Below are 12,889 nucleotides of genomic sequence, written 5' to 3'. Positions count from 1 at the left end.
TAAACCTGGTCTCTACTCATCCTCTTCAGTTAATAGATAGCTTGGTGTAAACCTGGTTTCTACTCATCCTCTTCAGTTAATAGATAGCTTTTTAAAACCTGGTCTCTACTCTTCCTCTTCAGTTAATAGATAGCTTGGTGTAAACCTGGTTTCTACTCATCCTCTTCAGTTAATAGATAGCTTGGTGTAAACCTGGTCTCTACTCATCCTCTTCAGTTAATAGATAGCTTGGTGTAAACCTGGTTTCTACTCATCCTCTTCAGTTAATAGATAGCTTGGTGTAAACCTGGTCTCTACTCATCCTCTTCAGTTAATAGATAGCTTGGTGTAAACCTGGTCTCTACTCATCCTCTTCAGTTAATAGATAGAAGACAAAATACAAGTTTCAATTTATCAAGGCATGAAATCATAAATACAGCACACATATTTACGACAGCAGAAATGTACAGTGTCTAAGACGAAACAGATTTTATGTAAATATATTACATTACATCGTGAAAAATATAGACCATGGACGACTAGACTGAAATGTAACTGAAGATATGAGACACAAACATTCTGCCCACAGTAAAGGACATTTTGAGTCTGGGGTCCAACACACAGTAAAGGACATTTTGAGTCCGGGGTCCAACACACAGTAAAGGACATTTTGAGTCTGGGGTCCAACACACAGTAAAGGACATTTTGAGTCCGGGGTCCAACACACAGCAAAGCCCATTATAACACATTATCAAGCTCAAAAAGCAGGTCTGTTTACTCTCTTACAGCAATTACATATTTACATGGTTTTCTTTACACACAGCAAAAAGATATTTACAACATCCTGTTACACACATCAGTTTGTTAGCTTTCGGGCATGTTCACTTGCGGTGTGTCTCAGTGCAGTATAACTGAGCGTCCATTTTGTTTTTTTCCGTGTATTAGTTCTTGAACATGTCACACAGAAGTTTCTCCATGGGGGTGTTGCCGATGGTCCTGTGGAAGAAGAGGAGCTCGATCCGCTCAGAGCTGACGAAACGCAGAGAGGGCAACAGCAGGAGGAGCTTCCCAAATCTACACAGAGAGAGACAGAGAGGGTGGTGAGTTATACACTACACAGAGAGACAGAGAGGATGGTGAGTTATACACTACACAGAGAGAGACAGAGAGGATGGTGAGTTATACACTACACAGAGAGACAGAGAGGATGGTGAGTTATACACTACACAGAGAGAGACAGAGAGGATGGTGAGTTATACACTACACAGAGAGACAGAGAGGATGGTGAGTTATACACTACACAGAGAGAGACAGAGAGGATGGTGAGTTATACACTACACAGAGAGACAGAGAGGATGGTGAGTTATACACTACACAGAGAGAGACAGAGAGGATGGTGAGTTATACACTACACAGAGAGAGACAGAGAGGATGGTGAGTTATACACTACACAGAGAGACAGAGAGGATGGTGAGTTATACACTACACAGAGAGAGACAGAGAGGATGGTGAGTTATACACTACACAGAGAGACAGAGAGGATGGTGAGTTATACACTACACAGAGAGAGACAGAGAGGATGGTGAGTTATACACTACACAGAGAGACAGAGAGGATGGTGAGTTATACACTACACAGAGAGAGACAGAGAGGATGGTGAGTTATACACTACACAGAGAGAGACAGAGAGGATGGTGAGTTATACACTACACAGAGAGAGACAGAGAGGATGGTGAGTTATACACTACACAGAGAGAGACAGAGAGGGTGGTGAGTTATACACTACACAGAGAGAGACAGAGAGGATGGTGAGTTATACACTACACAGAGAGAGACAGAGAGGATGGTGAGTTATACACTACACAGAGAGACAGAGAGGATGGTGAGTTATACACTACACAGAGAGACAGAGAGGATGGTGAGTTATACACTACACAGAGAGAGACAGAGAGGATGGTGAGTTATACACTACACAGAGAGAGACAGAGAGGATGGTGAGTTATACACTACACAGAGAGACAGAGAGGATGGTGAGTTATACACTACACAGAGAGAGACAGAGAGGATGGTGAGTTATACACTACACAGAGAGACAGAGAGGATGGTGAGTTATACACTACACAGAGAGAGACAGAGAGGATGGTGAGTTATACACTACAGAGAGAGACAGAGAGGATGGTGAGTTATACACTACACAGAGAGAGACAGAGAGGATGGTGAGTTATACACTACACAGAGAGAGACAGAGAGGATGGTGAGTTATACACTACACAGAGAGAGACAGAGAGGATGGTGAGTTATACACTACACAGAGAGAGACAGAGAGGATGGTGAGTTATACACTACACAGAGAGAGACAGAGAGGATGGTGAGTTATACACTACACAGAGAGAGACAGAGAGGATGGTGAGTTATACACTACACAGAGAGAGACAGAGAGGATGGTGAGTTATACACTACACAGAGAGAGACAGAGAGGATGGTGAGTTATACACTACACAGAGAGAGACAGAGAGGGTGGTGAGTTATACACTACACAGAGAGAGACAGAGAGGATGGTGAGTTATACACTACACAGAGAGAGACAGAGAGGATGGTGAGTTATACACTACACAGAGAGAGACAGAGAGGGTGGTGAGTTATACACTACACAGAGAGAGACAGAGAGGATGGTGAGTTATACACTACACAGAGAGAGACAGAGAGGGTGGTGAGTTATACACTACACAGAGAGAGACAGAGAGGATGGTGAGTTATACACTACACAGAGAGAGACAGAGAGGATGGTGAGTTATACACTACACAGAGAGAGACAGAGAGGGTGGTGAGTTATACACTACACAGAGAGAGACAGAGAGGGTGGTGAGTTATACACTACACAGAGAGACAGAGAGGGTGGTGAGTTATACACTACACAGAGAGAGACAGAGAGGATGGTGAGTTATACACTACACAGAGAGACAGAGAGGGTGGTGAGTTATACACTACACAGAGAGAGACAGAGAGGATGGTGAGTTATACACTACACAGAGAGAGACAGAGAGGATGGTGAGTTATACACTACACAGAGAGAGACAGAGAGGGTGGTGAGTTATACACTACACAGAGAGAGACAGAGAGGGTGGTGAGTTATACACTACACAGAGAGAGACAGAGAGGGTGGTGAGTTATACACTACACAGAGAGAGACAGAGAGGATGGTGAGTTATACACTACACAGAGAGAGACAGAGAGGGTGGTGAGTTATACACTACACAGAGAGAGACAGAGAGGATGGTGAGTTATACACTACACAGAGAGAGACAGAGAGGATGGTGAGTTATACACTACACAGAGAGAGACAGAGAGGGTGGTGAGTTATACACTACACAGAGAGAGACAGAGAGGGTGGTGAGTTATACACTACACAGAGAGAGACAGAGAGGGTGGTGAGTTATACACTACACAGAGAGAGACAGAGAGGATGGTGAGTTATACACTACACAGAGAGAGACAGAGAGGATGGTGAGTTATACACTACACAGAGAGAGACAGAGAGGGTGGTGAGTTATACACTACACAGAGAGAGACAGAGAGGGTGGTGAGTTATACACTACACAGAGAGAGACAGAGAGGATGGTGAGTTATACACTACACAGAGAGAGACAGAGAGGATGGTGAGTTATACACTACACAGAGAGAGACAGAGAGGGTGGTGAGTTATACACTACACAGAGAGAGACAGAGAGGGTGGTGAGTTATGCACTACACAGAGAGAGACAGAGAGGATGGTGAGTTATACACTACACAGAGAGAGACAGAGAGGATGGTGAGTTATACACTACACAGAGAGAGACAGAGAGGATGGTGAGTTATACACTACACAGAGAGAGATTCCATCAAAGTCCTGAAGTGTCTAAAAAACAGACAAATAAAAACGGATTCCAATTCTGTTAGCAGCTATCAACATATTATCAAGATCAAGTCATTTACAGATCCATAACAGTGAAATTTGATTTCACCGGCCTTTTTAACATCCTCTCGTTCTTCAGGTTAGTAGCTAGACATACATACAGTGGAATCCATTTTAACATCCTCTCGTTCTTCAGGTTAGTAGCTAGACATACATACAGTGGAATCCATTTTAACATCCTCTCATTCTTCAGGTTAGTAGCTAGACATGCATACAGTGGAATCCATTTTAACATCCTCTCATTCTTCAGGTTAGTAGCTAGACATGCATACAGTGGAATCCATTTTAACATCCTCTTAACATCCTCTCATTCTTCAGGTTAGTAGCTAGACATGCATACAGTGGAATCCATTTTAACATCCTTTCGTTCTTCAGGTTAGTAGCTAGACATACATACAGTGGAATCCATAAAGGTCAGGAAGGTCAGGGAGGTCAGGGAGGCTGTGTAGGAGAGGCTGTGTAGGGAGGCTGTGTAGGGAGGCTGTGTAGGGAGGTTGTGTAGGGAGGCTGTGTAGGGAGGCTGTGTAGGGAGGTCAGGGAGGCTGTGTAGGGAGGTAAGGGAGGCTGTGTAGGGAGGTTGTGTAGTGAGGTTGTGCAGGGAGATCAGGGAGGTTGTGTAGGGAGATCAGGGAGGTTGTGCAGGGAGATCAGGGAGTTTGTGCAGGGAGATCAGGGAGGTTGTGTAGGGAGATCAGGGAGGTTGTGTAGGCAGATCAGGGAGGTTGTGTAGGGAGATCAGGGAGGTTGTACAGGGAGATCAGGGAGGTTGTACAGGGAGATCAGGGAGGTTGTACAGGGAGATCAGGGAGGTTGTGCAGGGAGATCAGGGAGGTTGTGCAGGGAGATCAGGGAGGTTGTGCAGGGAGATCAGGGAGGTTGTGCAGGGAGATCAGGGAGGTTGTGCAGGGAGATCAGGGAGGTTGTGCAGGGAGATCAGGGAGGTTGTACAGGGAGGTCGTAGTAGTTCTACCTGGCAGGCTGACTGGAGTAATGTGATCTGATGTGTTGTCCCAACATCACCTGGGACTGATCCTGTAGGTTCTCGACCTGCTCCGGGTCCTTCAGACCTCGGGTTTCTATGACAACAAAGAGAAGAAGAAGGAAAGATCAGTCAAACAGGCCTAGTCTCACGTCTTATCCACGTGTCCAGACGGAATCTGGGGAAGTAGAATTTACAACCCCAGAAACAGAAAGCCCTAATGCAGATCAAACGAAAACATGTATCTCATGACATTCAGCTCTGGTCACAAAAACATCACCACAGATTACATCTGGCCATTCTTATTGCATAGAAATGACACCATAGCAACAAAAATCACAAACCAACATCCCCCTGACCCCCCCCCCCCCCCCCCCAGGCACCCACCTGGTTTGAAGAGGACGATGGCCTTGAGGCAGGCAAACTCAGTGGGGTCCACGACCAGGGCTTTGAACCTACTGAAGACCTCCTGGAGCAGACGCAGGTCCACGCTGGTGTAGGATGTCTTACTCTGCATGGTTGGGGGGGACAGGTCGGGAAGGGACAGCAGAGGACAGCTGTCCAGGGGGAGAGACCACTGGATGGCACACAGCAGGAAGAGTTCAGACCATGCCTCCTCCAGCAGGATTACCTGGAGGGGAACAAGGAAGTCAGATCAGTGGGGGTCGCACAAGGTTAGAGGTCAAGGGTGACAGGTCATAAACATGTCATCACAAACTATGCAGAAAAATGTTTTTGAAGCAGTTCAACTGTCTCTAAACAGATGGAAGTTGTATCAAACTATTCTTTGCACTGTAAAAAAAAATGTTTGGCTTGTTTACCCGTTTGATGAACGAAAGCGTTCATATTGACTAACTATTAGTTACCAAACAATGTTGTGATATATTTAATCTTCGGGATCGGTGTCCATTCTATGGGACGGTTGAGCTAACGAAGGCTAATGTGATTAGCATGAGGTTGTAAGTAACAAGAACATTTCCCAGAACATAGACATATCTGATATTTGCAGAAAGCTTAAATTCTTGTTAATCTAACTGCACTGTCCAATTTACAGTAGCTATTACAGTGAAAGAATACCATGCTATTGTTTGAGGAGAGTGCACGGTTATGAACATGAAACGTTATTAATAAACAAATTAGGCACATTTTGGGCAGTCTTGATACAAAAGTTTGAACATAAATGCAATGGTTAATTGGATCAGTCTAAAACATTGCACATACACTGCTGCCATCTAGTGACCAACATCTGAATTGCACCTGGGCTGGAATAATACATTATGGCCTTTCTCTTGCATTAGAAAGATGATGGTAAAAAAAAGATAAAATACAAAAGAACATTTGTTTTTTTCTTTGTATTATCTTTTACCAGATGTAATGTGTTATATTCTCCTACATTCCTTTAACATTTCCATAAACTTCAAAGTGTTTCCTTTCAATTGGTACCAAGAATATGCATATCCTTGCTTCAGGGCCTGAGCTACAGGCAGTTCGATTTGGGTTTGTCATTTTAGGCAAAAAATTAAGGTAAAAAAAGAGTCTAATCCTTAAGAGGTATTAATAAGCAGTTTATACTGTAAGTAAACCCTATCATAGTATCCCGTCTATACCTGGTCTCTGAATGGGAGATTGGAGAACACTGGCAGGTTCTTGGCCCATTTAACAGACATGAAGAGGAGCCGGGCTGACGTCTCGTACACATTCTCTGTACTGGAAGGGTACAGGGACATGTGGTAGTCTGAGGACTCCCTCTCTGGCTCGTTACTGGTCACATCTATGTTCTCATCAACTGTGGAAGAAGTGGAATTATTTCAATACAACAGATAAAAACCTGGAGATTGTGTCAACTGTAGAGAGAGAAATTATAAATACTCCAGAAGGAAAGATTAAGAAGTGGAGAAAGAGAGAAAGAAATAAAGAAAGAGAGAGAGAAATAAAGAGAGAGAGAGAAAGAGAGATAGAGAGAGAGAATAAAGAGAGAGAGAGAGAAAGAGAGATAGAGAGAGAGAAAGAGAGAGAGAGAAAATAAAGAGAGCGAGAAATAGAGAGAGAGAGACAGAGAGAGAGAGAGAGAAAGGGAGAGAGAGAGAAAGAGAGAGAGAAATAAAGAGAGAGAGAGGGAGAAAGAGAGAGAGACAGAGAAAGGGAGAGAGAGAGAGAGAGAGAGAAAGAGAGAGAGAGAAAGAGAGAGAAATAAAGAAAGAGAGAGAGAGAAACAGAGGAAAACCAACGAACAGCCATAACAAAGCCCTCCTCACCATCCTCAGGCTCCAGTTTAGCGCAGGTCTCAGCGGTCATGAGGCTGACCATGAAGCGGTGGTTGTTCTGTGGGCTGGGGGGTGCACAGCGCTGCGGTGGGGCAGACGACGAGCTGATTGAGGTGGAGGTGATGTGAGGTCGGGTGATCACTGAGCAGGAAGAAGAAGAGGAAGTGGGATCCCGTGTGGTGGACAGATGCTCCTTGTCTGTGTCCACGTCGATGGAGTCCAGACGCACCTGAGACGTGCTGCGGGGCTGACGCTCGTTCTGGACAGCTGGGGGAGGGAATTAAGACACAGCTCAGACTCCTGACACATCTTCACACTTGGCTGTCCAAAGAGACAGACTACCTCAACAAACATATCCCAACTCTAACTTGAATTATACAAACTTTCACATTTATTCATACTGAGAAAAAAAAACAGATTATTATCTTTGACATGAAATAAATACATTTCACTGACTCACCATCTTTGTTCATGCCCGCCTGGAGGCACTTCTTCAGCCGACAGGCTTGGCACTGGTTACGATGGGCCTTATCCACTGGGCACATGCCCGTACCAGCCTGACACCTGTTGGGATGAGGAACACATCTTTTACAGTGACAAAATAAACTATTCTAGAGATTTAAACATCAACTAAGAAGTCTGGTTCAAAAGTTAAATATATTAAACTCCCAAAAAGTTAAGTGGTGATAACACAGGTAGTCTATCTGTCCGTGGGTAGTTTGACACCGGGCCAGAGTGTCTCTCTCTCTCTCACAGGTAGTCTATCTGTCCGTGGGTAGTTTGACACCGGGCCAGAGTGTCTCTCTCTCTCTCACAGGTAGTCTATCTGTCCGTGGGTAGTTTGACACCGGGCCAGAGTGTCTCTCTCTCTCTCACAGGTAGTCTATCTGTCCGTGGGTAGTTTGACACCGGGCCAGAGTGTCTCTCTCTCTCTCTCACAGGTAGTCTATCTGTCCGTGGGTAGTTTGACACCGGGCCAGAGTGTCTCTCTCTCTCTCACAGGTAGTCTATCTGTCCGTGGGTAGTTTGACACCGGGCCAGAGTCTCTCTCTCTCTCTCTCTCTCTCTCACAGGTAGTCTATCTGTCCGTGGGTAGTTTGACACCGGGCCAGAGTGTCTCTCTCTCTCTCACAGGTAGTCTATCTGTCCGTGGGTAGTTTGACACCGGGCCAGAGTGTCTCTCTCTCTCTCACAGGTAGTCTATCTGTCCGTGGGTAGTTTGACACCGGGCCAGAGTGTCTCTCTCTCTCACAGGTAGTCTATCTGTCCGTGGGTAGTTTGACACCGGGCCAGAGTGTCTCTCTCTCTCACAGGTAGTCTATCTGTCCGTGGGTAGTTTGACACCGGGCCAGAGTGTCTCTCTCACAGGTAGTCTATCTGTCTGTGGGTAGTTTGACACCGGGCCAGAGTGTCTCTCTCACAGGTAGTCTATCTGTCCGTGGGTAGTTTGACACCGGGCCAGAGTGTCTCTCTCACAGGTAGTCTATCTGTCCGTGGGTAGTTTGACACCGGACCAGAGTGTCTCTCTCACAGGTAGTCTATCTGTCCGTGGGTAGTTTGACACCGGGCCAGAGTGTCTCTCTCACAGGTAGTCTATCTGTCCGTGGGTAGTTTGACACCGGGCCAGAGTGTCTCTCTCACAGGTAGTCTATCTGTCAGTGGGTAGTTTGACACCGGGCCAGAGTGTCTCTCTCACAGGTAGTCTATCTATCAGTGGGTAGTTTGACTATACACTAGAGTGTCTCTCTCTCTCTCTAACAGGTAGCCTGTCCGTGGGTAGTTTGACTATACACCAGAGTGTCTCTCTCTCTCTCTAACAGGTAGCCTATCTATCAGTGGGTAGTTTGACTAGACACCAGAGTGTCTGTTCTCTCCTCTCTCCTCTCTCTCTCTCTAACAGGTAGTCTATCTATTAGTGGGTAGTTTGACTATACACCAGAGTGTCTCTCTCTCTCTCTAACAGGTAGCCTATCTATCAGTGGGTAGTTTGACTAGACACCAGAGTGTCTGTTCTCTCCTCTCTCCTCTCTCTCTCTCTAACAGGTAGTCTATCTATCAGTAGGTAGTTTGACTATACACCGGGCCAGAGTGTCTCTCTCTCTCTCTCTAACAGGTAGTCTATCAGTAGGTAGTTTGACTATACACCAGAGTGTCTCTCTCTCTCTCTCTCTCTAACAGGTAGTCTATCAGTGGGTAGTTTGACTATACACCGGGCCAGAGTGTCTCTCTCTCTCTCTCTCTCTCTAACAGACAGTCTATCAGTGGGTAGTTTGACTATACACCGGGCCAGAGTGTCTCTCTCTCTCTCTCTCTCTCTAACAGACAGTCTATCAGTGGGTAGTTTGACACCGGGACAGAGTGTCTGTTGTCACTCCAACTCACCTGTATATGAGTCTCCGTCGGACGCTGCGTTTGAAGAATCCACTGCAGCCGTTGCAGGCGTAGATGCCGTAGTGTTTTCCACTGCTGGTGTCCCCACAGACCTTACAGAGCAGGGCTGGACTCAGGGCTTTACCCGGGGCTGGACTCAGGGCTTTACCCGGGGCTGGACTCTTTGCTGGGGGAGAGAGAGAGAGACAGAGGTGGGGGGGTTAGAGACTCTGTTAGAGGAATGCTTGTTGGCTGCTGTATGGTGGGGGACAGAGAGACAGAGAGGTGGCGGAGTTAGAGACTGTTAGATGCATGCTTTGTTGGCTGCTGTATGCTCGGGGACAACAGAGAGAGAGAGAGAGAGAGAGAGGTGGGGTAGTTAGAGACTCTGTTAGAGGAATGCTTGTTGACAGCTGGCTCGTGTTGCATTAAAGATCCAACTATCAAATTATTTAAAATTCAAATTAAGCAGCATTACTTTTTTCTCTCCAATATATATTTTTTTTTTTTTCTAAGATCTGGTTATTATTCCCCCCAAAAAATATTTCCTAATTATTGAAAATTAGTATTTGTATCAATTAAATAAAATACATTTCAATCAATTCCATTTGAAATGTCAGATCTGATAGAAAGAGAACATTTGACGTGTTTAAGTGTTTGAAATGTGGAGCCACAAACTAAGTGCTGTTATCAGTCACAACTCCATCAGGCTCACCATGCTGCCAGCATGCTGGACAGCAACCTGCTGTTTCTAATGGGAGAGAGGGCTGTACTGAGGGCTGTACTGAGGGCTGTACTGAGGGCTGTACTGAGGGCTGTACTGAGGGCTGTACTGAGGTCCTGTACTGAGGTCCTGTACTGAGGTCCTGTACTGAGGTCCTGTACTGAGGGCTGTACTGAGGGCTGTACTGAGGTCCTGTACTGAGGTCCTGTACTGAGGTCCTGTACTGAGGTCCTGTACTGAGGGCTGTACTGAGGGCTGTACTGAGGGCTGTACTGAGGTCCTGTACTGAGGTCTGTACTGAGGGCTGTACTGAGGTCCTGTACTGAGGGCTGTACTGAGGTCCTGTACTGAGGGCTGTACTGAGGTCCTGTACTGAGGGCTGTACTGAGGGCTGTACTGAGGGCTGTACTGAGGGCTGTACTGAGGGCTGTACTGAGGGCTGTACTGAGGTCCTGTACCTGTTCTGCTAGTAAAGAAGCAAACCGCACCACACATGGTAAATGCTGATCCCAAGTTCTTCATTACTGAACACAATCAATAATATACAACGTGGTTTCTGAAGTCTGAACTTCACTGATTTAGTCGCAAGAATAAAGCAACTCTGGAGCAGCATTTACCCCGCGCAGGGTCTCATTTCCTGTATTCCCTGAGCTTTTGGCCCGAGCACCAGTTTTTAAGAAAGGTCCATATCAGCGAAACGTTTACCTCCTCTGCTGTCACAGTCGGTGCCACTGCTCCCTGAAGAGTCACTCGGCGACGAGGAAGGATGGATGTTAGACAGGTGTTCCTCCATCACGGTTTCTCAATATGTCCTAACGATGTCCTGTGGACCGGTCACTTTTTCCACCCCTCCACACACACCTCTATTAGAGGGTTACTGTAAACGGCTTTAAAAGTTCTGATGTAGTGTCCCAATGCAACGGCTAGTCTAGCTGCTGTGTGACGGTTCTTCCTTCAGCAGTGAGGAGGTCACACCAACGGCTAGTCTAGCTGCTGTGTGACGGTTCTTCCTTCAGCAGTGAGGAGGTCACACCAACGGCTAGTCTAGCTGCTGTGTGACGGTTCTTCCTTCAGCCGTGAGGAGGTCACACCAACGGCCTCCCCTGACGTCTGGGACCTTGGCGATCAGCGATGATGCGGGAAAGGTTTGTCAAAGTGTCACTGCCAATCTATTGGAGAAGTGTGCTGATGGATGGGTAGCTGTAACTGGCTCCTCGTGTCCGCAGTCAGGCTGGCAGACGGCTGGTCAGTTCCTCTTCAGTCCAGATCAACTCCCCTTATGATCACTGGATGTCCCGTCCGATTGCCTCTCCTTCCTCTGTCCCTTGGTGTTGGGAGATACGATGATCTCTCTCTCTCTCAGGTCCTGGATAGTCCCTTGGTCTCTGTAACAGTGGTGAGGATCTGCTGAACAATGGAAGTTAGTGAACACTGTGGGGCTCCCTCTTGTCCCGGAGCTGTGTGTGTGTCTGTGGGTCCTGACTGGTGTCTGCTCCTCTAAAGGGGACCCGGTGGTGGGGGCAGGATTAGTCCACAGCGCTGTGTAAGCACATGCTGCTTATTACTCATCCTCTTAATCTTTACTGTTATGTTCATCCACTGGTCTGATCAATCAGTCACATTTCCAGGACTTAGAACAATGTGGAACAAGGTGGCCGGAGGGGGGGGGGGGGGGTCTTTATCATGTTGGTAAGAAGAAATATTGATGGAAATATTAGACGAGAAGTATAGAGAAAGTCAGAGGGTCTCTCTCTTTCTCTCTCTCTCTCTCTCTCTCTCTCTCTCTCTCTCTCTCTCTCTCTCTCTTTCTCTCTCTCTCTTTTTCTCTCTCGCTTTCTCTCTTTCTCTCTTTCTCTCAATTCACTTGAAAGGGCTTTATTGTCATGAGAAACATATGTTTACATTTTTACATTGTCAAATCAAGTGAAATAGATAATAAACAAAAGTTCAAATAAACTATCAACAATGAACAGTAAAATATTACACTCTGAAATGTTCCGGAAGACATTTCAAATGTCATATTATTTATATATACAGTGTTGTACATATGTGCAAAAGGGAAAATAAATCAATATAAATATAGGTTGTATTTACAACGGTGTTTGTTCTTCACTGGTTGACCTTCTTGTGGTATTGTGGCATTTCACCCAGTAGATATGGGACTTTATCAAAATTGGGTTTGTTTTCTAATTCTTTGTGGGTCTGTGTAATCTGAGGGAAATATGTCTCTCTAATATGGTCATTGGGCAGGAGGTTAGGAAGTGCAGCTCAGTTTCCACCTCATTTTGTGGGCAGTGAGCACATAGCCTGTCTTCTCTTGAGAGCCATGTCTGCCTACGGCAACCTTTCTCAATAGCAAGGCTATGCTCACTGAGTCTGTACATAGTCAAAGCTTTCCTTAATTTTGGGTCAGTCACAGTGGTCAGGTATTCTGCCGCTGTGTACTCTCTGTGTAGGGCCAAATAGCATTCTAGTTTGCGCTGTTTTTTTGTTAATTCTTTCCAATGTGTCAAGTAATTATCTTTTTGTTTTCTCATGATTTGGTCTAATTGTGTTGCTGTTCTGGGGATCTGTTTGTATTTGTGAATAGAGCCCCAGGACCAGCTTGCTTAGGGGACTCT

General features: G+C 45.8%; 1 protein-coding gene across 1 annotated transcript; it reads right to left on the bottom strand.

Moving 5' to 3' along the window:
• Positions 1–638: 638 nt before the first annotated feature.
• On the bottom strand, positions 639–11,061 carry LOC139412479 (photoreceptor-specific nuclear receptor-like). The gene is made up of 8 exons (XM_071159269.1): positions 10,974–11,061; positions 9,557–9,731; positions 7,635–7,738; positions 7,166–7,441; positions 6,518–6,696; positions 5,298–5,541; positions 4,902–5,007; positions 639–1,053 (listed from the first exon to the last, which is right to left on the bottom strand). The coding sequence occupies exons 1-8, from the start codon at positions 11,059–11,061 to the stop codon at positions 921–923; spliced, it is 1,305 nt and encodes a 434-aa protein (XP_071015370.1). The 3' UTR covers positions 639–920.
• Between the last annotated feature and the right edge of the window lie 1,828 nt (positions 11,062–12,889).

Source organism: Oncorhynchus clarkii, chromosome 6 (assembly GCF_045791955.1).
Source record: "Oncorhynchus clarkii lewisi isolate Uvic-CL-2024 chromosome 6, UVic_Ocla_1.0, whole genome shotgun sequence".
NCBI classification, from domain to species: domain Eukaryota; kingdom Metazoa; phylum Chordata; class Actinopteri; order Salmoniformes; family Salmonidae; genus Oncorhynchus; species Oncorhynchus clarkii.
The sequence above is the reverse complement of the archived record's forward strand: the minus strand, read 5'-3'. Positions and strand labels throughout refer to the sequence as shown.

Excerpts from the sequence above, each read along its gene's own strand:
- LOC139412479 (XM_071159269.1), bottom strand. The coding sequence starts at position 11,061 with ATGGAGGAACACCTGTCTAACATCCATCCTTCCTCGTCGCCGAGTGAC. Across the intron at positions 5,542-6,517 it reads ATCTCCCATTCAGAGACCAG|GTAATCCTGCTGGAGGAGGC; the intron begins GTATAGACGGGA and ends GTTCCCCTCCAG. Across the intron at positions 1,054-4,901 it reads TACTCCAGTCAGCCTGCCAG|ATTTGGGAAGCTCCTCCTGC; the intron begins GTAGAACTACTA and ends CTCTCTGTGTAG.